Genomic DNA, 26,235 nt, shown 5'->3' on the forward strand with positions numbered 1-26,235 from the left:
CTCCATCTGCTTGTTCGAGTACAAAAGTTCCTTGGGAAAAATCACTTATTACATCACTGAAAAATGCTGCAAAAATAGCTTTTCACTTGAATTCCCATCTTTGGATTTAACTCACAGGGGATCGGATAGATTCAAATGTTTAATAACTTCTTATTTTCCTTTCTCTTTAAACACAGGATCTCTGGTCGTGGAAGCAGGGTCACGTGGTTGATTCTTGGCAGTCGGCAACCTGTGGAGCTTTTGCAGGTGCAAAGGATTATATGTTATACTGGGAAATGCTCAAGAAGAAAGGGAAAAATGTGCAAATCTATTAAGTATAGCAGAACAACATTCCTTTGTAATTCTAGTTTGTTTAGAGGAAAATGGATCCAGTTGTTATTTGGAAGAAGGAAAGTCCTTTACCGGGCGTGGGGAAAGAACACTGAAAAGGGTGTCTGCTTGAAAGACAACCAATTTGTTTTTGACAAATTTCTGTTATTTGAAAACCAGGGGCCTGTCAGTCAGGCTTCCAGATTATCTTGTTGTTGATTTGTAAAATCCTCCACGAGGAGAGGCTTTGCTTAGGTGCGGGTCTGTGCAGCTGTCTGCCCCAAGCTGTTCTCCAGGGGTTTAAGTGATTGCAGGGAGAAGCCATGATTCACCATTCATGTGACAGCTTTGACAGCAGCGCAGATTAAGGAGAGTCAGGAGAGCAGAGGATAGCACTGCAACAGCCTGGAGGCAGGACAAAACATCTGGGCAATCTCCAGACGCTAGCACAGGGAAAACGAATGGCAGAATACAATATCGCACTATTTATTACCAAACAAGCCAAAAGTTAATTGAATTCTTCAGTAGGCCTCTTGGCCTCGTTCAGCCTACTGTAGATGTTTAAAATAACTTTTAAAATGTCAATTAATTAATGACTCATCAATATATATGACAAGTTACAGAGAAGAAAAACAACAAACTGTCTTAATAGAAAAACCAGATTAGTCGTTAAGAGATGAACGGCCAGAGCATTTCCCAAAGGAAGTAAAATACAGTTTAAGATTCCAAATTGGTAACAGAATATATGGAAGGAATAAATTCTGTTTAAAAGCAATAATAGGGTTTCTGAAGCTGGAGATGAATAACAAATAAGTTTTGGCTTTGGTAATCTGCTGATTTACCAGAAAAGGGCCTTTTGATTGTCTTTAAATAATTAAAAAATAGGGATCTAAATATCTCTTATGTACCTAATTGGATATGAAGTTTCTGACCTCCAAGTATTATTATTGGTAATATTGCAACAGAGATCAAGTCACCAATCAAGCTTTCTGTTTGGTATTAGGCACTGTACATATACATAGTAAGAGACAGTCCCTTCTCTGAATAGCTTACAGCTGAAATAGACCAGACAAAGACTGATTATCCCCATTTTACAGGTTGGGATCTGAGAACTGGTCCACACTCAGAATTTACACTGATTTAGCTAAATCAGTGCAAACCCTTGCATGGATGCAGTTAGATTGACATAAAAGTGTTTATGTCCAAAACCAACTGTACTCGTATGAAAACTTTAAAATGAATCAATATAACTCAGGCCTGAAAATTTAGATCGACCCAGCTACATCGCTCAGGGGTGCGAAAAATTCACCACTCTCAGCACCATACTTAAGCTAACCTAACCTCTAATGTAGATGTAGCTAGGTTGACGGAAGAATTCTTGGCCTGGATCAGTGCTAGGGGTTGTGTTGATTTAATGAGATCTGTTTCTAAACTGCTATTGTTAAATCAGTGCAAAAACTGCATGTAGACAAACCCTGAGACACAGAGGAATCATGTGATTTGTCCAGGGACTTCTCCCAGGAAGTCTCTGGGAAAGCTAGGAATTGAACTCAGGTCTCCTCTGAGTCCCAGTCCAGTGCCTGAATCACAAAATCACCCTTCCTTGCCTTGTCCATTTGATTCTGCTCAGGGTGGTTGTGATAGAATTGTTACCACCTACTGGCTTTTAGGTGACCTATGCTCACCCCCTAGTGAACACATGTGAAAGAAAAAAACGTCCAAGGACCTGGTTCTGTGAAGTGTGCCCAGTTTCCCCTGGGACTCATTGACAAAGCCATAAATGTGAGTCCAGGACACTCAGCATTGCAGTGGTCAATCAGGACCTCACAGGTTTGCGTCTGACCGTCTGGACTGGCTCTGCAGAGGCACCCTGTTTTGAACTAACTTTTCATTTCCATCGAGTCCCGTCAGCATTCCGCATGGGGGTTTCAGTGCCATTGACCGCAGTGGAGCTATGCACAGTGCATAAAGTTAAGCACGTGCATTATTCTTTGCTGGGCTGGGGTCTAAAGTTTGTTGGATATGTTGTAGCAGATGGCAAACGTTCCTTCTTTTACACTCTGCCATTCCCTCTTTCCTCCTTCCTATTTTTTCCTCCCTTTTCTCCTTTTTCCTTCCCACCAACAATATTCACACATCCCCTTGTTTTAAGACCAGCTCCAAAACTCATTGAGATTAAGAGGAGTCTTTCCACTGACTTCACTAGCTTTTGGATTAGGCCCTTACTCTTTTACCTCCTCTCCCCATGACATGTAATAGGAGGGCATTATGTGTTGATCTAATCAGACATTGCCTCCAATGTCCGCTCCTTTGCTACAACGAGTAGTTCCCTGTTTCTGAATCTGTAAATGTTTCTGCAGCTAAAACATATCAGAATAAACTGCCTGCTTAAATTTGTAAACTTAATCTATTTTATGAAGAGGTCAGGGGGGAGAAAACCCAAATCTAGCCACAGATGCAAACCCTCCATAAATAGAACTATGTGCATATATTGCACTAGAGTGATTGTAATTCACCACATTATAACCTCTGGAAAGGCAGAAAAAGGCTTTTATGCAAGTAACAACTAAGCTGTAATCATTGTGATGTTACCAATACCACAATGATAGTGTTGAGACACAGAGAACATGTTGGACTCGTACTTCCCTTGTGTTCTTTGCTCCACCACAAAATTTGACCAAACATTTTAGAGGTCGGGAGAACAGGCGTGGTGATAAAGCAAACAAGCTGAATACACAGTCCTTTTTTGGCTTCTAGTTCTAGACAAATTGTTGGCTGTTTTCTAGCTTGATCATAATTTACTGTTTGGTGGAGAGAAAACAGACAGCATCAGTATATTGAATTCCATCCAAAACACCTGTTCCATTAACGCCTGTGAAATTGCAGCGACTAAAGTCAAAGATCTGTGAGAGACCTGACAGTCTGTCTTATTGTTTCTGCACATTTTTACACATATGCAATCAATGCACTTATATATATAAACACAGTAACCATGAGCATAAACGTAAATGAGACATGGAGTTCTTTCTCTGCCAGCTGTTAATAATCTAATCCATAGGTGCCATGTCTTGATTTATGTAATTTCTTCTTCCTCTCCGGTCCCTTGGCCAGAGATGATGGTTAGAGCAGCCTGGGGGCTGCTCTAATTTGTGCCATCTGGCAAGGATCCCAACAGACCTTCTGTCAGGTGAAGAAAGCCAGAGTGCAACCTACTCAAGTCAAACCTCAAACTGCCCCCACCCCCAACACATATTCTATAATAAGAACGGCAGGGAATGTGGTGTAAGAGCCATCATAGGTGTCTATGCCTTCTAGAAACTAGCACATGCCAGGGAAGTCGCTGTTTGAATAGCACAGAGGGAGCAGAGTGGGATTCAGAGTCTGCCCCAGAATGTCAGGATGCAAAATCAACAGGATGGAAAATAATACTATAAGCTATTGTCATGGCACCTGGGCTACTGTTTCATTCTGGTGAGCTTGTCTTGCTGAAGATATAGCAGAAACGGAAGGGGAGGGGATGTAGAGATGGGTGATGGAAAATTATTAGAATTATAGGCTTCCATCTGAGAGAACCCGAAAATACAGAGATTCTTTTGTTTGGAGAGGAAATGAATGAGGGGGACACGATAGAGCGATATAAAATAATGAACAGTGCAGAGAGGGAGGATAGAGTACTAATGGTTAGACCTCAGTGCCCTAGGCCTGCCCGTCCAGTGTCCCATCTCTAGCTATGGCCATCTCTGATACTTCTGAGGAAGGAGACCGACCAACCTCCCGCCCCGCCCCCACCCCGACTACATTGGAGTAGTCTACTTCCTGGCCCCTGCAGGTGGCCAACTGAAACCCTGAACCATGAGCTTGTAGGAACATTAGATGTAAATTGGGAGTGAGCCCTGCCTGCTACCATCACAAGCATAGAACTGCAGTCATAAATTTGTCCAGCTCTCTCTTAAAATTAATTAAGTTGTTTGCCCTGCACCTCCTATGAGGAGGCTGTTCCAGAACCTCAGCCCTCTGATGGTTAGAAACCCTTTTTCTGATTTCCAGCCTGAATGTGTTCATGGCCAGTTTATATCCACTTGCTCTTCTGCCTCTGAAGGTCTGAGCCTTAGATACTATGTTAATGGGGCTCTAGAAGTACCTTAATAAAATAAATAAATCAGGGCTCCTATTTACCCTTTCCCATATCACAAGAACAAGAGAACGCTCAGTTAAATGGACGACCAACCAGTCTAAAACTGATCAAAAGAAATACCACAGAATTTAACCTGTGGCGCTCACTGCTGCAAGAGGCCAAGAGCTTGGTAGGACTGAAAAATTTGGACAATTAGGCTGTGTCGACGCTAGAAAGCTTAGTGTACCAATGCAACTGCACCTCTGTAAGATCTCTCGTGTAGCCGCTGTATGCCGACGGGAGAGAGCTCTCCCATCGACATAATTAAACCACCCCCAACGAGCGGCGGGAGAACTCTTCTGCTGACAAGCACTGTACACACTAGTGCTTATGCTGGCATAATTTATGTCGCTCAGGGAGGTGCAAGATTCACACCCTTGAGTGACACATGTTTTGCCACCGTAAGTGGTAGCATAGACGTAGCCTGGTATAGATAATGAGAATGTGCATAGTTACAATAGAGAAGGTAAAATTTTTCAAAATATAAACTACAAACTCTAAACCTCCTGTTCTAGGGCAGGTCTGATGGGGGTTAGGACGAAGATTCTCCTATGGGCAGATTATTCTATCGTAGTCCAGTAGCAGGTTTCTTGCAACCTGGGACCTATGTCCAAACGTTGTAACTGGTGGGATCTGGTAGTGACCACTGTCAGAGGTCTAGCTGGGCTAGCTGGGTCACTGACCTAATCCAATATGGCAGTTCCTGTCTGCAAAAGAGCCGGAATGTCACTTCAATGCAGCGGAAGAATTCTCTGATTAAATATGCCCTCTTTCTCCAGGCCATAAAAAAATATGTGGGGCTGCACATGAATGATTGATACAGTGTAGTGACACAGCCACCGACAGAGTGGAGGAGCGAGTCTTGTGAATCATGAAGCACTGACAAGGTCTTTTTACGTGTTAAGTGGAAGGTCACTGTCCTCTCCTTTTTGATCTAATTAACTCTGACAAGATTACACGCTGGGTCTGAGAGCCTCCTTAACCAGAAAAGGCAGTGAGGAAATCTGATTTCAAGACCTTCCTTTTGCAGGTACTCAGATCTCCAAATCTAAACGGATTAAATCATTGCAGATCAGACAGATTGTCCCTACGTTCCTGTATTCTGTCCTGGTTTGATTCTCCCTTTAATAGGCCATATGGCTCTGCTCACCAGTACATGAGAGTCACCGGTCTGCAAAGAACTCTGGTAGCACTATACGGTGTCAATAAGGCATGCACTGAGTAGATTAAGAACTGGTTGACAGCTCTCAAAAAGTAGTTGTCAATGGGGAATTATCATTGAATGTGGATGTGTCCAGTGGGATTCTGCACAGATAGGTGCTAGGCCCGATGCTATTCAGCATTTTCATCAATGATGTGGAAGTTGATATAAAACCACTGCTGCTCAAAAGCAGGTGACACAAAAATTGGCAGAGTTGTAAGTGAATCGGACAGGGCAGTCATGCAGAGTGATCTGGATCACTTGGCAAGCTGGGTCTATTAAGCCAAAATGCATTTAAAACAGCCAAATGCAAAGCTATCCATCCAGGAGCAAGGAATGCAGGCCACACGTACAGAAGGGAGTTTCTGTCCTGCAAAGAGGTGACTGTAAAAAGGATTTAGGAGCCATAGTGAACAAACAACTGAGCATGAGCTCCCTGTCAGATGCTGCAGTAAAAGGGGCTCATGCGACTTGTGGGTGTATAGACAGGGGATGAGTGAGTTGGAGCAGGGAGGTGATTTTTACCTTTATACATGGCATTAGTGAGAACAGTCCTAAACAGCGTGTACAGCTCTGGTGTTCACATTTGAGAAAGGGGGTTGAAAAATCAGAGAGGGGGCCAAATAGAGCCACCAAAGATGATTTAAGGGCTGGAGAAAATGCTGCACAGCAAGAGACTTAAAGAGCTCTGTCTGTTTAGCTTACCCAAAAGAAGACTAAGGGCTTGTCTATACTTAAAGCAGTGCAGCAGGACAGTAGCCATAGCGCTGCCTACACTGGGAGGGAGTTAGGTCGGTATAGCTGCCTTGCTCAGAGGTGTGGATTTTCCAGACATAAGTTGGTAGTGAAGACCAGATCTTAGAAGTGACTTGATTCCAGTGTCCAAGTGTATTTACAGGGAGAAAATCCCAAGATCTAGCCTCTTCAAGCAAAGTAGTAGATTCTTCATCTCTTGATGTCTTCAAATCCAGACTGCCTGCCTTTCTAGAAGACATGCGTTAGTCAAGCACAAGTTACTGGGCTCACTACAGGGGTGACTGAGTGAAATCTTAATGGCCTGTGATATACAGGAGGTCAGAGTAGGTGACATAATGGTCCTTTGTGGTCTTAAGCCCTGTGAATCTATGAAAGGTCCATGCTGTACCTAAGCCCAGAGGAAGCATGTGCTTAACCCACAGGGCTGATCTGGGATTTAGGAATTAATTTCGCCAATAATGTCCTTAGAAGCACCTGGTGGTTACAGTGGTGTCACCTGCAGCTATGTGAAAAATGAAGAACTGGGTGCCTGGTTGGATCCTAGTTTGTTGAAGGGGCCAGCAGACTTTCTGGTGAACTTTGGGGACTTTTTCTCTTGATTCCAGGAGTCCTTCATGCTGGCCTCTCTCTCTCCAATGCAGGCCCAAGGATCTTCTCTGCACTCTATGTGCTGGTGTCTTGGGGCATAGTTTGCTCCCACTCTTGCCTCCAGGTATGTTGGAGGGTGAGAGGAGGGGAAGCATAAAACAAGTTGCCCTCTGTCCTATCCACAGGATGTGTTTTTGCGGAGTGCCATGCATGCACTGTTCGGCAGCAGCAGGCCCTAGAGCTGTTGCGGGTCTCTGCTTCCCTAATGCTGGGGCCTGAGACAGCACAGACTGTACTATGCAGTCATTTGCTCCGTCCTGCTTCCTCCCAGATCTGGTCTGCGTGGGGAAGGAGGAATGGCAGTAAATCGCCAGTGGGAGACTAGCCTACGGGAGTTTCAAGGACTTTGGGGTTTCCTGCTTCCATGTTTGCTAAACAAAAGAAAATCACCTCCCTCTGTAGAAATTACAGAATCCTAGAAATCTGTCGGGCTGGAAGGGACCTCGAGAGGTCATCTCGTCCAGCCCCTTCCCCTGAGACAGGGCCAAATGTACCTAGATCACCCCGGCAGGTATTTACCTAAGATGTTCTTAAAAACCTCCAGTGATGGAGATTCCACAAAGTGCCGTGGAAACCTCCCTATTTCAGAGCTTAATCACCCTTATAGTTAGAAAGTTTTTCCTAATCTTTAACCTACATCTCCCTGGCTGCAGATTAAGCTGGTTACTTCTTGTCCTACCTTCAGTGGACCTGGAGAACAGTTGATCACCATCCTCTTCATAACAGCTCTTAACGTATTGGAAGACTTATCAATTTCCTCCGCAGTCTTCTTTTCTCAAGACTAAAAAAAAAAACCCTGGGTATGTTTAACCTTTTTAACCATAATGCTTTTACTTAACCCAGGGGGTGTGAAAATATCACCCACTGTTTAGGAATATTTGCCATGGAGAAATGAATTGCAGAGAGGATTGCAAGCTTTGGGTTTGGTTTAGGCCAGTCATTCAACATTAGTGTGTGTACAGCATGTATGCAAATGATCCTAATGTACAGCAGTCACTGTGACTTTACATGATACAGGAAGCAGAAATTTGTTCTCAGTGAGCATGTAAAGCATGTTCACAGTGTTAGATTTACTTATCACTGTGTTGGAAATATTAATGAGCGAGCAGCCTTCTCTTTGTGTTCAGTGTCGGTGTACATTCTCTGTAGGTGAATCTAGATGCTAATGAGCTAAGCAAAGACTCCAGCCCCTGTCTACGCCGCAACTATAAATGAGTCAGTGGACCCAGTAACAGCATGGTTGTGCCTGATATGGTTACAAAGTGTTTAAAGGTGATGGTGCAGCCAGGACCTTACTGCAAGCCAGGAGCTTTGGACAGTCCAGTTTCAATTGCGCTTCTTTGAAATGGTCAGGTCCTGTCTACACTACAACTTCCTTCCATTTATAAACCAGGTTAGGGGACAACCAGGTAGGAACCAAGTCCTCTGACACAGTTATAGTTGTAATGCAAATGGGACCATTACCTTATTAGCTGTAGCCTGTCAATGAAACTGTTCTTGGAAAGTAATAAACCTTATGAGCTTACTCTAACAATTATCTTTGGCATTTTGGAATAAAGGCAGGGCAAATTGATTTTGTCACACCCATTGCCTTATATAAAACATGGCTCCCATCACGGCCAGCTATAAATTTTAGTTCTAGTCAAGCATATGCAAAATTGCATTTAATTTAGCTGTTCCGTTTCTGCATGTCGTGTTCACGAAGCACATTATTATTGGTGCTGTCATCATTCTAAATCAATTCTTAGATCTGTAAGAAATACTTCCTGGTGAGGGAAAAGGAAGAAATTGACATGCTAATGGCAAAAAAGCTGAAAAGATCCAAACAGACATTTGGGAAAATGGAGAACTACTCAGCCTAGATTAAACCACTGGATAAGAACGTTTGGAGACATTGTATCCGAGAGTAAATTGTACGCAAGCCAGGCGCTGTAGCAGCCTAGATTTATACCACTGCCAATGAGAAACTGTTAGGACTAAGAATGCTTTAAGAAACTGCCAGGCTCAGTTGAGAAAAATAATTTAACATTATGGAGACGTTGGTAATGACTCCATAGTCTGTCCTGAGATTTGTGCTTCAAGCAGGACTAAAATCCCTGTGTTTCACAGTTTTACACTAATCCTGTTCTGTGGGTAAAGGAAAGACTTCAGTTTCCAGCCTTGTTAATTTGGAAGTGTTTGAGTATTATTTTAGCTACTTTAAAAGGACAGCATTGACATCAGCACGAAAGGTTCTAACCAAATTGTTCTCTCAAGGTCAGTTAGTCATTTAGTCCAGAACTGGCTTAGAATGGAAAAGAAGTCTGACCTTAAGTTAATATGGAGCAAGAATGGGCTGGCACATAAGTCTAATTTGCTTAAGGTCTTCATATTGGATTCCTGAATGTAATCCCTTTTTCTGCTACTTACAGGGGCATAGCCCCCTCCAAAGCAAAACTGATCAACCAACCTACTGTGAGGAGAAGCTGATCACCTTGATCCACTTATTGCTTGAAGTTCCCTGATCAGTTTGAGAACCATGGGCTTGCCCGTACACATACCAGACAACAAATACCTAATAGTCAATGAATGTTGCTTTATGAGCCATATGAAGTTTCTCCCATGCAATTGATATAGAAAGCTACTCAAAGAGCCAGTTGGCCTTCTTTTTACATGAAGAATGATGTTGATATTGGAAAACTCAGAAGAAGAGAGAAAGAGAGAGCAGAGTTAAAACACCAGCCAGAGGATAAATTTGCAATAGCTTACAGATGTAAAGAGGTCCCGTTCCACGGTGCCTCCCCCCCCCCCCCCCCCGGAGAAATAAGATCAATAAGGTACCACAAGGACTCCTCATTGTTTTTGCTGATACAGACTAACATGGCTACCCCTCTGAGATCAGTTTCTCTCTATTCCATGCACTGGGTTTATACAAACCCCAGAGAATAAGATTGTTCTTTTCTTTTCCGTCCTTAATGTTGCACTGTTAACGAAAAGTAAATATTTATTTTGATGCATCTCTAGCTTTGAGCTCCTCCTTTTGAGTTCAAATATTGTGGCTGGGGAGAAAGAGTGAGAGATCAGAGTTAAATTTAGAGTGGGGCAATAAAGAGAATGGTTGGAGGGGTTGCTTAGCGGGATTGGAAGAGGCTCATATGCGAATGAGGGTAGTATAAGAACCTATAGAGAACAAAATAGAATAGACCCGGGATAGTGAAAGAGGCAGAGGCTGTACTCTCTGAATTAAAATTGTGTGTGTGTGTGTGTGTGTGTGAGAGAGAGAGAGAAGGGGTGGGGGAGGGCTGATAGGCCCTGTCTGTTCTTTAGGATCCAATTCTACAATTGCGTAGCTTTAGCATGATGTTGCTCCCTTGACTTCAGTGGAATTACTGCTGATTTACACCAGCGTAAGCGAGATCAGAACTGGGATCTTAGTTTGCTAGAGGATGGTTGTCTCTTTGGAGGGCAGAGCAAACCGGTTGCACTGTCCCTGCACAACCCTTGATGACTGATTATTACCAAAAAGAAAAGGAGTACTTGTGGCACCTTAGAGACTAACTAATTTATTTGAGCATAAGCTTTCGTGAGCTACAGCTCACTTCATCGGATGCATTTTTATCAAGGAAATCACAGCTGGGCCAGCCCTTCTGAGTGAAAGTAACGTGCTCTGAGAGTGGCGAGGACAGGGAAGAGGGAAAATGCATTGAAAGAAGAGGGTGCTTGTCACGATTGTGCTGGAGGGGAGAGGCAGGGGAGCCAGAAGAAGAAAACGCTCTCTAGTGGAAAAATATTTAACCTGGAAGGGAGGGGAGTTGGGAGAGCTTGGATGATGGATCACTTTGCAGAATCCCCCTAGCAACAAACAGATTGGGCTGTCAGATGTTGGGATACTCCATTTTGTTTCTTTCTGAAGTAGCATTTGGCTGTATTGTAAGAGAGCTTACAGGGAAACCTCAGAGTTATGAACGCTTGGGGAATGAGGGTTGTTTGTGCCTCTGAAATGTTCATAACTCTGAACCAGACGTTCTGGTTATTCTTTCAAAAGGTTACAGCTGAACACTGACTTAATAGAGCTTTGAAACTTCACTACGCAGAATAAAAATGCTGCTCTTCCTTTATTTTTTTCGTAGTTTACATTTAACACTGTACTGTCCTGTATTTGCTTTTTATTTTAATATTTTGGTCTCCGCTGCTGCCTGGTTGTGTACTTCTGGTTCCAAATGAGGCGTGTGGTTGACTGATCGGTTCGTAACTCTGGTGTTCGTAACTCTGAGGTTCTACTGTATTATCAGTAGGGCTCATCCAACCACTGCAAGACACCTGCTTCCTTTAACAGTGTAACCATAATTCCAGATCCAATCTCCCTGAATATGGAGATTCAGATTGAGTGTCTTGTGGACATCATTAATGACCATATTTGCCTATTTATGGGGCGTAGCACCTTTTCATCCATGCTACTTTACCTAAGTCTGCGCAGCACCCAGCACAATTAAGTCCTTACCCATGGCTGAGGCTCTTAGGTGCCACTGTAAGACAAATCAATAATAATAATATATCTACCTATCTAGTATAGTTTCTCTGTCTGGTCAGAATTTCACTCTCAAAAGACAGGGAAAAATATGCTGTGCTTATTTCCTTTCTGTGTGCACGAGTGAGCAATTTAATTTGCTTTACAATATGTAGGTGTTTAAAATGGAAACTGGTTTCTTATCTTATCAGCTCTTTGACTGGCGCTGTACATATATATAGTAAGAGACTTGCAGAAGGGGACCCAAGTGTCAGTTAGGGTTCCTGGGTGCTAGCATAATAGAGTAAAAATAACAATAATAATAAAAATAATACTAAATAATTATTTTTCTGTAGATGCAAAATAATAAACTCTATCTACAGACACTGCAAACATACCCAGATTTTGAACCGAGGACCATGCTGTAAGCATTAATAATTAAATGGTTTTGGCCCAGGCTGTGGGAATTGTCAATGGGGTGGCATACGTGTTCAGCAAACAATGTCTCACTTGTGTTTGGTATTTTAATATGCTCAGGTGGATTTGCAGCTGTAATCACCACACCTCTAGACGTAGCAAAGACAAGAATTATGCTGGCAAAGGTAAGAAACGGAAGAACGCTGAGCAAATGGACAGGTGCATGGGCTGCAGTGCCAAAACTTTGGCATGGTAGCAACAAAATGAAATGTAGCACTGCACCTATCACTAATGACTTCTGCTCTTGTACTTTAAGCCAGGAATTGATGTGAATGTGCGTTACATGGATGGATAAAAACAGTGTTGCTTTACTTTGTCCTGTAATTACTGTTCTTGTTCTTTCACCTCCCTCCTCATGTCTCCCAAAGGAACCGTCTAAGACGTCACTGTGCTTTGTGCTGGGTTGTCGTGGGGATACGCTGAAATCTAGACTGCCAGTGGTTAATGCAGAAGTCTTAATGACAAATTCTTTATAGGGTCAAACTCCCTAAATGAAAAATCCAGGCAGGAACTAATTCCTCTGTGAGGTTTTTAAAACAACAGGGGATTGTTTGCATTGTTCTCCATAGGCAGGCTTGACACCAGACTTTCTGTCCTAGAATTTCAAACCATTGCTGCAACTCTGCCAGTGATGGCAAAAGCAGGAGTGCTACTATCGGTGTGCCTCTGTCGTTTTAATGAGCGTGTCATCTCGCCTAGCCCCGAGCAGGTCTAGATTGTGGGACGGTTAAAATGCCAGCAGCTGGTACACACTGTTGGGATATATTGCTATCCTTTAAGGAGCTGCACTGATGGAGTCAGAGTTATCCCATATGGGTCAGTTCTCTCCACCAGCCAAGTCCCTGAGTAGATTAATCAGCTATTTCTCACTGGCCATTTGCATCTCATCTGATGACTGGTGCTGCGTTATAGACACACACCACATTATGTAAAGAGTGTGCTCCGCATCTTTGTGTGCATGTGTGTTTGTACATAGTACGGCCTCATTCAGCAGATGTATCACAGGGAGGGCGCATGGCCTGTTGGTTAGAGCATGTGACAAAGTCATAAGAGTTGGGTTGTGTTCAGAACTCTGCCCCTACGTTTGCATTTCCCCCTCTGTAAAGGAATGGCGGGACTCACTAGCCTCTTAGAGGTAAGTTGAGGTTCTCTGATGAAAGGTGCCAAACTGTGTCATTTTGTATTAAGCATTTTACGTTGGCTGAGCCATAGGTGTCATTTAATGACCTGTAACCGTACTGTTTGCCCTGCAGTGCCTTTCTCAGGTTTTCTGAATGATTGTCTCTAGTATATATTATTAAACTAAACTCCCAGGCAAGCGTCTTAAGAGCTTTGAAATGATGACGTGGCAGCCATGCAAGTTAGCCAAAGTATTTGTGTTAAAGTCTGATTCATGTATTAGGTGCAGGAGAGGCAGTGGAGTCTACTCGATTGGGATTCCAGACCCCTGGGTTCTATTCCCAGCCCTGCCACTGACATGCTATGTGGCCTTGGGACAGTTGTCTCACCTCTGTGCCTCAGTTTCTCCTTTGTCTGTGCTGTCTGTTTAGATTGTCTTTGGGGCAGGGATACTCTCTCAGTATGTGTCCGTACAGTGCCGAGCACAGTGGGGCCATGATCTTGATGAGGGCCACCAGACAATACCATTGCTCTGTTTCGCAGTGTACATGGATAGGTAGCTTGATAAATAACTGAATCCAACTGGTGATGGATTGAATTACGGTCTCTCTGTTCTTGTGATACAGGCTGGTTCCAGCAATGCCAGTGGGAACGTATTCTCTGCCCTGCACAGTGTCTGGAGGTCACAAGGGCTACCTGGGTAAGGACTCTCTATGAGATAGATAAGTGTGTGTGTGCGCTTAATGCGCTGTAAAAAAAAATATGAATTGGCTTGCCGTTCACAAGGCCAAGTAGCAGTCATTCAGGTACATGTGTGCACAGCACCTAACACAACGGAGCCTCTAGGAGCTACTGCATTACAAATATTAACCAATAATAATCGTTACCCCTTCCTGAGAGCCAGGCCAGCCTGGTGCAGGCACCTCCCTACAGCGCCAGCCAATCCTCCTTCTCCAGCTTTCCACAGTTACCCAGGAACTTTCCCTGTGTGTCACCTCTGCCCCTTTTTGCCCTCTTTCCCCAGCAGGAAGTATAGTGGGAGGGGGGACACCAACAGCATCCGTCCCTAGAGGTCAGACAAGAAAGTAGAGGAAGCTAAAAGCAAAGAAACTGAAGCAGGGATTTGCAGGTGTTTCCCTTCCTCTCCGTGGGGTGCTGCAATTCTGCATTTCAGTCACCGTGTGGCGCTGTGTAAGGCTGTAAATCAGCAACTCCCAGTCCATCCACACAGCATCACCCAGCAGGAAACAGGCTCAGAGCCCCATATAAATGCTTAAATGTGCTGAAATACAGAGGGCAGGAAAACTGAGGGAAGCGGTTTTGAAATGTGTACCCTACAGCTTGTTCTTCCTTTCTCCTGCCTCGCTCAGGTTTCATAGAATGAGGACATCCCTGGTGGGCTAACCCTTCAGTCCTCTCTTGCCTGTCTCGGTGAATCGCTCAGGCGTCCCATCCATGAATAGGTTAAGCCTCACAGGACCCTGTCACTTAGGCAAATAGTATCAATGGGGAAATAGGTTATCAGAGACAGGATGTGGGACTTGCCTGAGGTGACATAGGACATCCATGGCAGAGCATTTTCATTGGATAACATTAATTACATATGTAATGTGTGTGTAATTATGTGTATGGTAGCAGCATTTCCTGACTCTAATATGCATGATTAAATGTTATGCATCGAAGAATAACAAAACATGCACTTGGATTTCCCGAGTAAAAATCCATATTTTTTTTTTTTTAAATCTGAATAGCAACAGAGCTCAAAGCATCAGTTTGATCAGCTCAGGAGCGTGCAGCCTTCTGCACAACTCTGTCTCCCGAAATAATTAGCCACCAAATAGGCAAGAATACCAGTTGCAACAATGTGGCAGCAGGACATGTTTAGCTCATAAGAACGCATCATGGTTTAGTATATAAGGCCCAAGGCAGAAGGCCTTGGGTTTCCACTCAGCTTTGGAAGGCACTTGTGTGATGCTGGGTGAGTCACCTAGCCTCCTTGGGCCTCACTTTACCCATCTGTAAGAATGGGAACAATGCTTCCTGGCCGTATGGTGGAGTTGTGAGGACGCATTCGTTAGTGTTTGTAAAGCGTTTTGAAATCCTTGGACAAAAGATGCCACAGGCTCGTAAATTAGTATTGATTTGCATGGATACCTGGTCAGTTCCTAATGGGCTGTGCTCTTTGTATGGGAGAATCAGTGAGTCATTCAGTAGTGGCTAGCTGTAGCCTACACAAAATACAAGTCCTAAAATAATTATAGCTAATGTAGTCCATGTGCGAGAGGCCTGTGGTTTTGGAACCATAAATCCTAGATTCTGCCTGCACCCACTGGGTGTATGCGGTTCAGCTGGTAGTTGTGTTATTGTGCCTCTGGGATTGTTGTCATACATATAGGCTATGAGCTAATTAAGTCTGTAGTTACTGGAGTGACATGCACAAAATCCACATGGAGCATTAACTAGACATCGGGGACAAATGCAGGTCCGGTTGGTGCAGTAGGTGTTGCTGTTTTTTCCCCTTCCACAATAAGACTCATTATGCAAATCTCTAGCTTCATTTCTCAGGCCTTTCTAAATCAGCCTGTATGCCAGTGCTAGTCTTCGCTGCTTTAGGGTTTAGAAACCAACTCGATAGCCAGTGCTGTGCGCGCAACCCTGGATGTGTACTCTCCAGTCTAGTTACAGATAATTTTCCTTAACACCTGATCTCTGGTCACACAACAAGTAAAAGTTCAATATTCTTTTGACACATTTGGAAAATAATTCAAAATAAATTTCAGGAAGTTCCTGGACACTTATTCCAGGCAGCATTCCAGCCATTATGCCCACACCAGACTATTGGGTCTGTATTGTCTCAGAATGCATTGAGCTAGCACTTCAAGGTCCCCTGTCTGTGGGCTGGTTTCATGCATTCTGTATGCTTAGAGGACCATGGGATCTATTTTCAAAGGGACAAATAGTAGTTAAGCACCCAACTCCTATTCGATGTCTAAATCTCCTCCCCCCCCCCCTTTTCTGTTGCACATAATTTGTGTTCTTTCAAGCCTGTTTTCACAAGTGCCCATTTAAACATCCAGAAACCAAACTCTGTCTTCAGATTGTGCCACTGATGCAACAGAACCAAAGGGTAATCCAACCCTTCTGAACGCTCGCTGCCCACCCAATAGAAATCAAAATAATAAGCAATGCTGAGAACAGAAAAATGCAAAAGTGGCTAAACTGTGTCAGCTGCGAGGAGAAGGAAGAAAGCCTTGGGAAAAATAAATGCAGAGACTGCTGTGCCTGCTGCCAGTTATAAATGTATTAATCAAAACCAATAAAAGCGTCGAACTTTTTGGCTGGCAGCAATGTGAAATAATATATGGCTTCTCTACTAAATCTCAGATTTGAAGAGAAGGAATTCTGGGGCAGAGAGATGCATTGCCTCTTGCCACATTATTAAAACCAGAGTGCAGGGCTTACTTCCTGTTTGCACCTAGTAAATCCATGTGCTTCATGCCAACAAATTCACATCCTTTTCTGTCCAAAAGAGAGAGACAGAGAGAGAGAGGCCTGCATTAATGGATATTTCTCAATGGCTAGAATAAGGTTGAGATTAAGGGAACAATGTGCACGTATCCACAGTTATTTGCACTTGCAAATGGGAGTTTAGGTGACCAATTTCTGAGCTGCACACACTAGGGCAGACTTTTGCACATACGCCTTTCACTTTTCCGCCACCTTTTCTCCAAGGAGCTTGTCGCACTTTACAGCCATTGATGACGCCTTACAACCCAGCTAGGAGATTAGCAAGTGTTGTTTTCCCCATAGGAAGAGTGAAGTGGAAGGAGTCACCTAAGCTTGCATTCCTAGATGGTCGCACACTAGGGGCCACAAGCCAGGGGTCATAGCTCCCTATTTTGACTGCCAAGTGAAGTTTCCCAATAGGTGCACGTGCACACACGCTATTGCACCCGTTGCAGTCTCCTTCCAGCGTTGGGCCCTAACTGCACTACTCTTCAATACTGGGATCCCAAATGTTTTAATAGAGAATAGACATCAGCCTTTAAGGATTCTCTGCTTTCAGAAATGCTAAAAGATCTAACCTGTAGTGCTGAGTAAAGGGACTTGTCCAGTGGGTTACTTTAAGCAGCGGCCTCTGGTATTTTCTATTGAAATGGGGATTTGTTTCATATTGCAAGAAGGATCCCTGTCCAAAATAGTGCCTCAAGGTTCTGCCGGACTTTAGGAGCCAAGCCTTTGGGAATAAATATGCCAGGGCTTGGAAAAACACTGGGGAAGAGTTGCATTCAAAATGGAAAATATGAGAATAATTGGAATTTGAACAATAGAATCATTAGGTACTGTAAGTTGGGGGTGGCAGGCTGCATGGAATCAGAGAACACACCCAGAGCATATAGGCGTAAAGTACAGGTGGTGATGATTCGCTTTGGAAATCAGACAGGGTACTCCCGGTGATCCTAGGGACGCAGATTGTATTTGGCTAAGAGGGAGTTTGGATAGTTGAGAGGGAAGGAGTGGCAGGGCAGGATGCCCTCTGCAGCTCCTGTGTCACGGCTCGGCTCGGCTCCACTCCCTCGCTCCTTTGCCCCTGTCCTGGTTATTGTAGGTGCAAGGTGCAGGTGGGCGGCTGTGGTCCTGGTACAGCAGAGAGAGAGACACACAGACCCGTCTAGGACTCTGCTCTGCCATGACTGCAGCCTTCCCTGCACCTTATGCCTGCAGGAGTTGGGTGTGTCTCTCGCTGCCCCCAGTCTCTGCCCCACTATCCAAACCTCTGCATAACCCAAACCCTCTCTTGTCTTCAAGGCTGGGGCCTCGGCTAATGCAGAGGTTTGGATAATGGGGTTTTGGAAAATCATGAGCATCCCGAATCTGATTCCTGCTTTTGTGTTTTCTCCTGACCAGTTCAACACGCAGACGGGGAAAGGCCATCCGAACCAATTGCACCTGGATATCTTTGTAGTTAAAATGCTCAGCTTTGATCTAGACCCACTAATCTAGGCCCAATCTTTTGTTGTCATTGTGTTACAATAGTGACTAGAGATGCCAACCAAGATCAGGGCCCTGCTGTACAAAACCGTAGTGAGAGACAGTCCCTGCCCGGAAGAGTTAGCAGTCTAAATAGACAAAGCATGAAAGAAAGTGAGCGTGATTTTCCCATTTGCAGAAGGCGAAGTGGGGCAGACAGGTTAGCTGAGTAACTGATGGGCCAGTCTGGGACAGGGCTGGGAAGAGAACCCAGATCTCCAGAGTCAGTGCAGTGCCATAGCCAGATGACCAGCTGGTCTTCCTCCATGCAACGAAGGAAAAGCTGGTAGCTTGGTAAGCCAGGCCTGGGACTGCCACTTGGTTAACGGTGGACACGTGAGAGCAGAAGAAGATCAGTAGGATGCTGAGGCCAGCATCATTGGTGGAACTGAGGGGGATGCAATAAGAGGAGGCCAGAGATGCAGCTTCCAGCCTTGCTTATTTAAGAGCTGTGGCTGTGATGGACTGTAATGTAAACGAATGTCTGCAGTGCTTCAGTCATAGGCTGGTGTAATTCCACAGGAGAAGGATGGTGTGTAGCTGGAGAACAATGCTGTACCACAGGATTTACCCTTTGAGTGCTCTGTCAGTATATGCCTCGTACAAATTACTCTGTTTCAAAGCTATAATTATGGTAATAGCCCCAATGGCTGTCTAGTGCAGCCATAAAATGTTTCCATCTGCCTGTATGCTCCAGGCCCCAGAGCACAGATCATTATCACAAAAACCAAAGCAAGTGCAGTTGGAGGCTTACCAAGCACAGTGTCTGACTAGCAGTGAGGCTTAAGAGAGAACGGGTCCCTGAATTGCTCTGGGAATATGCACTGCTTTCAGATGATCTCACATGCCCCAGGACTAACACAGTATTACACTGGTGTAAAAGCTACATAGTTGAAACTCTGACTCTGTTAGAGTAACGTTACTGAGCAGGCCAGGCCACAGAAGCCAGGGACAGCAGAATCTCTGTCTTTAATCCACCTCTGTGCACTTTTACATCATGCACTGTGAGATGGGCAAGATCACCCATTCTTTGTCCTTAAATGCTGAAGAGTGGGTTTAAGGTACATAGGCCTTAAACTGCCCAATATTTAAAATCTTACATACAGTGCAGCAAGGGCCCATGGCCCATGTGTACAGCGGTCAGGCCCGAGGTTCATAAACCCAATAATGGATGAAGTCCTTGATACTGAACTCCCATGAACTTCCAAGGGCTGCTCCCGTTACCGACGGGCTGTAGGAGCTGGCAGAACTACTTCGGCCATGTTGACCGTTACCGGGTCGTGTTCTGATTGGGCTTCCTGCTGCTGCTCTGCCTTGGTACAGTTTTTGAAATCAAATGCTGAAGGAGTGACACTTTTCAGTGTGTAGCAAAGTGATTTGCTAGCTGTGGTCAAGGCACCCCTTCCCACCTAGAGTTTACTGTGCTTTGGCTCTGCTGCTCCTAATAGACAGAGTGGGTAGTTTTGAACCATTCATGGTTTTGTTACTTTGCAGTGACTGTCGCTAGTTTATTGCTAGTTCTCCCAATCATTGTCTATGCCAGCCCACTGCTAGTTCTGCTGTTGGCTTCATTTCTGCTTTCACTGAGAGCAGCACAGATACTGTTGACCAGCCTGGATCTGGCATTTGATTGTTCTCGCCTCTTTTTATAAAAACTGAATTACAGGGTGGAAACTGCCTGAAATCTGATTATTTGTGTGGTTGAAGGAAGCAGAGAGAGAGGATGGTCCAGTGGTCAGGGTGCTAGCCTGGAAATCGGGTGACCTGGGTGCAATTGCCTGCCCTGTGTGAACTTTGGCAAGTCTTTTAGGCCCAGATTCTCAGTGGAAGTTAAGCACCTAAATAGTTTGAGGGTCTAGATCCTAGGCTGTGGGTGCCGCAGTGCAGACTACGGGATGTGAACTGTGGAGCACGAAGGGTTGTGCTGTGACTGCCCCCTGTGGCTGGCATGAACTAAAAGGTACCTAGTTCACATTAACTCGTCCTCTTTGTCGAACAGGACCGTGTTAACGTGAATGACGTACCTTGAAGCTTGTGCTAGCACTGTCCACGCGGGGCATTCTGCATTTCCCAAACCCTTCCACTGCATTTTAGCACAGTGTAGACGAGCCTCTAGTCTCACTTGGTCGGTTTCTCCGTTTGCAAAATGGGGATCCTATCTCACAGGGTTGTTGATGACTGTATTAAAGACGGTGAGGTGCTCAGATAAACAGTAATAGAGGCTATTTAAGTACCTTAGATAGGAGGTAATTCTGCATGAAGGCACTCAATAATCAGCAAGATAAAGTTTGTGTATGTAGCCCTACTAAAAGGTTGTCTGTGGAGTAACTAAAAATGTAACATCTGCTCATTGCTAGTCCATGACAACATAGGAAGCAGTTTTTCCTCTTCTCTTTCAGATTGTTTGCAGGTGTTGTCCCTCGAATGACAGCGATCAGTCTGGGAGGATTCATCTTTCTTGGGACATATGACAAAACTCGCAGCTTGCTGCTCTGACTTGGAATGGAGGTTCCTGTGAATCACAGCAAAGAGCCAAAGCTCTCCTGTTCTCCAGAAAGAATATACTCATAAAAGTACGAATGCTTGTTCTCAGGCTTCTTCATATGGCTGAGGAGCTGGTCAACAGCCTAAACTTGTATTTTCACAATAAAAAAGGTCCTTAAATAATCCAATTTCCCTACCTTAAAATTTCCCAGCATGGAAAGCAGTGAAGTCATAGAGAGACTTGTGCCAAAAAAGTAACATGTGGGGGTAAACAGCTAATTACAGCAGCTGCAAACAGCGTTATCAGAACTCATGCAAGAAAAATGTTTTATAAACCAAAAGAACATGGTTTGAGCAACAGAAATGGAATAAAATGAATTTTCACTATTTAGAGACACCTGATCCTCAGCATCAGGGCTGTTTTTAGTTCAGTGGAAGAGTTTACATAGCTGCAATCAGCAGGCGTCTAAAGACTGCAGAAAGTATTCTTAGTTGGGAGGCTTCTGGGAAAAAATAATGCCCATTTGTTTCCGATTTGAGCCATATTTTGAAAGTTTATCCCACCATTTATACCTGCAAGTGCATAGCAAGCTCTGTTACTTGGTAACCAGTTTGGGTTGTTTTTTTTTTTTTAATTAGATTCAGATTTCTCCAGTAAAAGTACAATGCTGTATTATTTTACAGGTAGCCAGTCCAACAATGTTGCCTGTGAAAAGAAATGCAGCTCTTGCCTTTTTTTTCTTTCTTTGCCTCTCCAAAGCTGAGGTAGATCTGGATTTGTAGTAGTGAAGCACAGAACAGGAGAGGTCTGGCTGCAGAATGCAAGTGACAAATAGAAACAAACAGGTTCTTCTCCTTGATGAAATGGCAGATTGAGCATATAGTTCTGATGGGTGATGGTAGCATGTTCTCAGACTCTACTTAAATTCTTCCTTTAGCATAAAGATGCTTTAGTTAAAATCAGTTAGTGGAATATATGCAGGGCCAAAAATGAAATATTAACTGCTCGGCAAAAAGCCACTATTTCTGTTGATAATTATAATGGAGCTGAAAGTCCAAGATTTTGAAAATTTAAATAAAAACCAAACAAAAAACCCTGCCAAATTTACAGCAGCCTCTTGGCTTAATATAGCTCTTTAGAGGTATAACTAGGAACCTGAAACTACCGTTCAGTTGAATGAAGGCACTTCCACAATAAGGTTTTGTAGAAGCACTGAGCAGTGAGGCCTGGCATCCTAATAAAATATATGCAAATTTAATTAATAGAGCTAATACAGAGCCAAATTAAGCTATGCAGTAACACCAGCAGCTTGGTCTGTATCATAGAATATCAGGGTTGGAAGGGACCTCAGGAGGTCATCTAGTCCAACCCCCTGCACAAAGCAGGACCGATCCCCAACTAAATCATCCCAGCCAGGGCTTTGTCAAGCCTGACTTTAAAAACTTCTAAGGAAGGAGATTCCACCACCTCCCTAGGTAACGCATTCCAGTGTTTCACCACCCTCCTAGTGAAAAAGCTTTTCCTAATATCCAACCTAAACCTCCCCCACTGCAACTTGAGACCATTACTCCTTGTTCTGTCATCTGCTACCCCTGAGAACAGTCTAGAGCCATCCTCTTTGGAACCCCCTTTTCAGGTAGTTGAAAGCAGCTATCAAATCCCCCCTCATTCTTCTCTTCTGCCGACTAAACAATCCCAGTTCCCTCAGCCTCTCCTCATAACTCGTGTGTTCCAGTCCCCTAATCCTTTGTTGCCCTCCGCTGGATGTTTTCCCATTTTTTCACATCCTTCTTGTAGTGTGGGGCCCAAAACTGGACACAGTACTCCACATGAGGCCTCACCAGTGTTGAATAGAGGGGAACGATCACGTCCCTCGATCTGCTGGCAATGCCCCTACTTATACAGCCCAAAATGCCATTGGCCTTCTTGGCAACAAGGGCACACTGTTGACTCATATCCAGCTTCTTGTCCACTGTCACCCCTAGGTCCTTTTCTGCAGAACTGCTGCTGAGCCATTCGGTTCCTAGTCTGTAGCTGTGCATTGGGTTCTTCCGTCCTAAGTGCAGGACTCTGCACTTGTCCTTGTTGAACCTCCTCAGCTTTCTTGCAGAGAAATCTCCCAAACCAGGGAGTCTGATTTTTATTTTTTGCTGCACTGATAACAGCAAAGACAAGTGGAAAAATTAAGGCAGGGTGTGAGGGTTTGATGTGGAGGATTTTGGTGTGTCCAACAGTTACACCTACACGAGCAAGAATGGTGGGAGTCCAGCACAAATTCTCCAGTCTTGGTGTATAATGTACACTTGTGTCTAATGCAACCAGCTCTGGGGAGGTAAGGCCGCAGCTGTGAAACTGCACAGCAACATTATATAAAGGTTTTAGACCAGGAAGAGAATACAGTGTCTGATTGAAACAACAGGACATTTTGGTAAGAAGAAGAAAACTGCCAATATTCCAGAGCTAACACTACTTCTGTAGAATCTCATTTAATTTTGTGTTAATTTTCAGGTTCTTCCTCCTGGAACCAATCCCTAGTCTCTTTTCCAGGGCACGTACTACAGAATAGTGTGTTTTCCCCCGAAGAAAACCCTGTCACTGTTAAGCAAATACATGGTGCTGGATCTTTAGTGACTGCTAGTTAACTGTGCGGGTTCAGAGAAACTGGCTGCCTTTATGCAGGATACTGAAATTTAGCACTTGCTCAGAGAACAGTAGGAAAACTTGCAGAGCAAAAGGGACAAATTCTTAAAAACTGGAATTTCTGCCCACGCTCATCCCTAGGGAGATCTTAGTCCCAAATTGGCTGGCTGATTGCGCTAGCTGCCATGATGCTGTAACAATACTCTAAGCCTCTTGTAGCCCAACCTGTGAGTGCAATCTAGTTAATGACATTACACAATGTACTTTTCTGCATTGTACTGTTGATCCCTTTTTTTTTTGATGGGGGGGAGGATTTAGAATTCATTCGGAAAAGCTAGCTACCAGCTCAAAGCTCTTTAGGGGCCTGTGTTTTGTTTGCTTTTCAACAAGTAACAAGTAAGGCGGATATTGGAGGAGTTATTATCAGAACAGGACTCAAATTTCTCTTGGGTCTGTGTTTTGCGCTTTTGAAACATCAGTTCTGGAATCAGCCTTTTCTTATACATATTTTACTGCAAACAAAATGAAGAATGGAAGTCTAGACTTCTGTAATGACAATGGTCACACGTGCCTCTTTCATAGGCCCAGCCCAAGACGATGTTAAAATATACAGAGTGAGTATAACAGTAATTTAGAGTGAAATACATGACAAGGCTGTGGTGCCTATCCCAAAACCAAGCACTCAAAACCCAGGCAATTCCGAGTTAAGATTAACTATACAAGATATCCGAACAGGTTAAGGTCTGGCTACACAAAGATGCTTAACGCTGCTCTGTAGTGATGCCCTGTACTAACCGTAGTTACAATCCATGCACGAAGGAGTTCGAAAGTCTTTAAAAATCTGGACCACAATTTCTTCATATATTGTCCCTCCTGCTGTGTGCCTGTCTCTCGCACTGGATCCAATGGAAACTTGAAAGTGCTTTCACAATGGAGGAACCTCTCCACTGGCCGGCCGGTCTCTCTTCCTTCTCCCCAGAGTTCTTGCTGTGGACCACAGTCTACGATGAAGGCCCATGAAAATCCATTGGTGCTGCTGCGTGCACCGAGACAGGTCCAGCTCTTTCCCCTGACATACCAGTGATCATGCTGCTGCAGCCCCTGGTTTCTGAGGGTCGATCTCAGGGTTTCTGATGCGACCCTGCGCTGAGTGGAAGAATTGAGCGGGGCTGATATAGGGGCTACTTACTCTGCAGGTAAGCCGCAATGAAAGGTGGAGCATGCGGTATACGCCATTTACCACGCAACAGACTTTCTAGGACAGCATCCCACCTAATGGCCCAACGCTTCTTTCAGTGACTGGCTGGCTCTGTACAGTGAGCCACCGGAATCAAAGTCAGTCCCCAAGGTACCAAACGGAGGCCATCTGTGGCTTGGGCACAGTTGGATAGGGCAGCTATGAGGGAGGAGAGAGGAGGCCTTGGTAGAATTCTCTCTAGTAGAATACTATTCATCACACCCTGCTGAAGGAGAAACTTTCCGTGATGAATAACGGGGAAAGAGACCATTCAGCCTTAAAAGACAAAAAAGGTCTTCAATGACAGCCTGTGCACAAGATATAATTGCGATTTAACTGTATGTAAAGTTTGAAAAGTTCGTATCAGTCAATAATTGAGGGCCAAAAAAAAGTTGTCTGACACTAGACACTAAATTCCTTAAAGACAACATTTTTATTTTATATTTTCAGAGAACACTCTTGTTTCAAAGAGCTGTATTTTTGGAGAGGCTACACTTAAAAAAACCAAACCCAAATCACACACACCAAAGATTGAATACTTGCTTGAAATGGAAAATTAAGCTCATCCTTAACTCTGAAACTGAAGCCTCCATAATAGGTAGTGATGGTGTTACGAGTGGAACTAAGGAAGGTTGAAGGTGTTCAAAAATGTAGTCCATCTGGCTTTGGCTCCAATGGAGACGTGTAGGCAACTGATATTTTTTATATTGGAAATTTACTTCATATGAATTCTTCACTGTGTATCTCAGCTACAGTTCCCAACTTTACCATGCTAGGGTCATATTTCCAGTACCCAATGTTGGTTTACCCTACAGAATTCTCTGTCTATTGAATGCAATTTGACAAATGGGTGTTTTGAAATGGTTACGTCCCGATATTAACACATTTTCATTAGAAACAGAGACGCATGTAAGCAACTGCTTGGGTTTTATTTTTTTCAGCTGAAACTCTGAAAAGCTCACTCCCAACAAAAAAGCTGTAATATTATAAATGAACCTTTATTAAAGACACTTCAATGCCATTTGTTAGACACTTCAATATTTAACGGTTTTTTCAACATACAATATTGTACCAAATTTTCTAATAAATAACTTTGTACACAAAAGTAATACTTCCTCTTTCACATTGCCTCTCAGAAGCAGCAGATTCACATATTTAGTGGAAGTAACATGAAACAGTTAACGTTATTAAAAATACATTATTTTCAAATGTTAATGTGGCAAATGTGCTTAATATTTGCAACGGTGATGACATTTCTGCCAGCAAAATTGGTCAATCAAGTCATTCGCATCTTCCTTGTGTATGTCCCACTCATATCCCACTGTTTTCACTTTCGGAGTTAGTTCTAAAGCATATTTTTCTCAGTTCATGGGACAAATACATGTTGGTTTATTTATTTACTATCATTCGTCCATCTCTTTCACTTTTGATTTGCTGAAGAGTTAAAAGTTGGCACTCAACATAATTCGTCACCTGCCACAAAGTGCAAATGTGTCTACAGTTAGAAACTGGTCTAGAAAGGTAGCTGGCTAAATTATGCCTTGCTTCATAAAAGCCAGGGTCAGTGATAATTTACAGTGAAATGTGTTTTAGGCTACCACTCAAAGGACTGAGAAATCAGATTATTAAGGGTGGCAGTCTTTTAATGAAAGTGGAGCTTGGGATAATATGG

The 26,235-nt window shown here is 43.8% G+C and overlaps 2 protein-coding genes across 7 annotated transcripts in view; one reads left to right on the forward strand and one right to left on the reverse strand.

Moving 5' to 3' along the window:
* The window catches only part of SLC25A26 (solute carrier family 25 member 26), a 151,725-nt gene extending 130,857 nt beyond the window's left edge, over positions 1 to 20,868 (forward strand). For 3 of the 6 annotated variants that reach the window (XM_073351040.1, XM_073351044.1, XM_073351046.1), the window contains 4 exons: positions 177 to 246; positions 7,046 to 7,152; positions 7,742 to 7,888; positions 12,112 to 12,176. In XM_073351040.1, coding sequence (XP_073207141.1) covers positions 177 to 246; positions 7,046 to 7,152; positions 7,742 to 7,873 — 309 coding nt within the window. In that variant the 3' untranslated portion in view covers positions 7,874 to 7,888; positions 12,112 to 12,176. Of the gene's footprint in view, positions 1 to 176; positions 247 to 7,045; positions 7,153 to 7,741; positions 7,889 to 12,111; positions 12,177 to 13,796; positions 13,871 to 20,600 lie in introns of those variants that run through there. The other 3 variants (XM_073351041.1, XM_073351042.1, XM_073351045.1) reach the window with 3 other exon arrangements.
* Positions 20,869 to 25,494: 4,626 nt separating this feature from the next.
* Positions 25,495 to 26,235, reverse strand: part of LRIG1 (leucine rich repeats and immunoglobulin like domains 1) — a 128,069-nt gene continuing 127,328 nt past the window's right edge. The window contains exon 20 of the transcript XR_012159755.1: positions 25,495 to 26,036. The gene's annotated coding sequence lies outside the window, so the exon portion shown is untranslated. The remainder of the gene's footprint in view (positions 26,037 to 26,235) is intronic.

This window comes from Lepidochelys kempii, chromosome 7 (genome assembly GCF_965140265.1).
Source record: "Lepidochelys kempii isolate rLepKem1 chromosome 7, rLepKem1.hap2, whole genome shotgun sequence".
Classification (NCBI taxonomy): Eukaryota; Metazoa; Chordata; order Testudines; family Cheloniidae; genus Lepidochelys; species Lepidochelys kempii.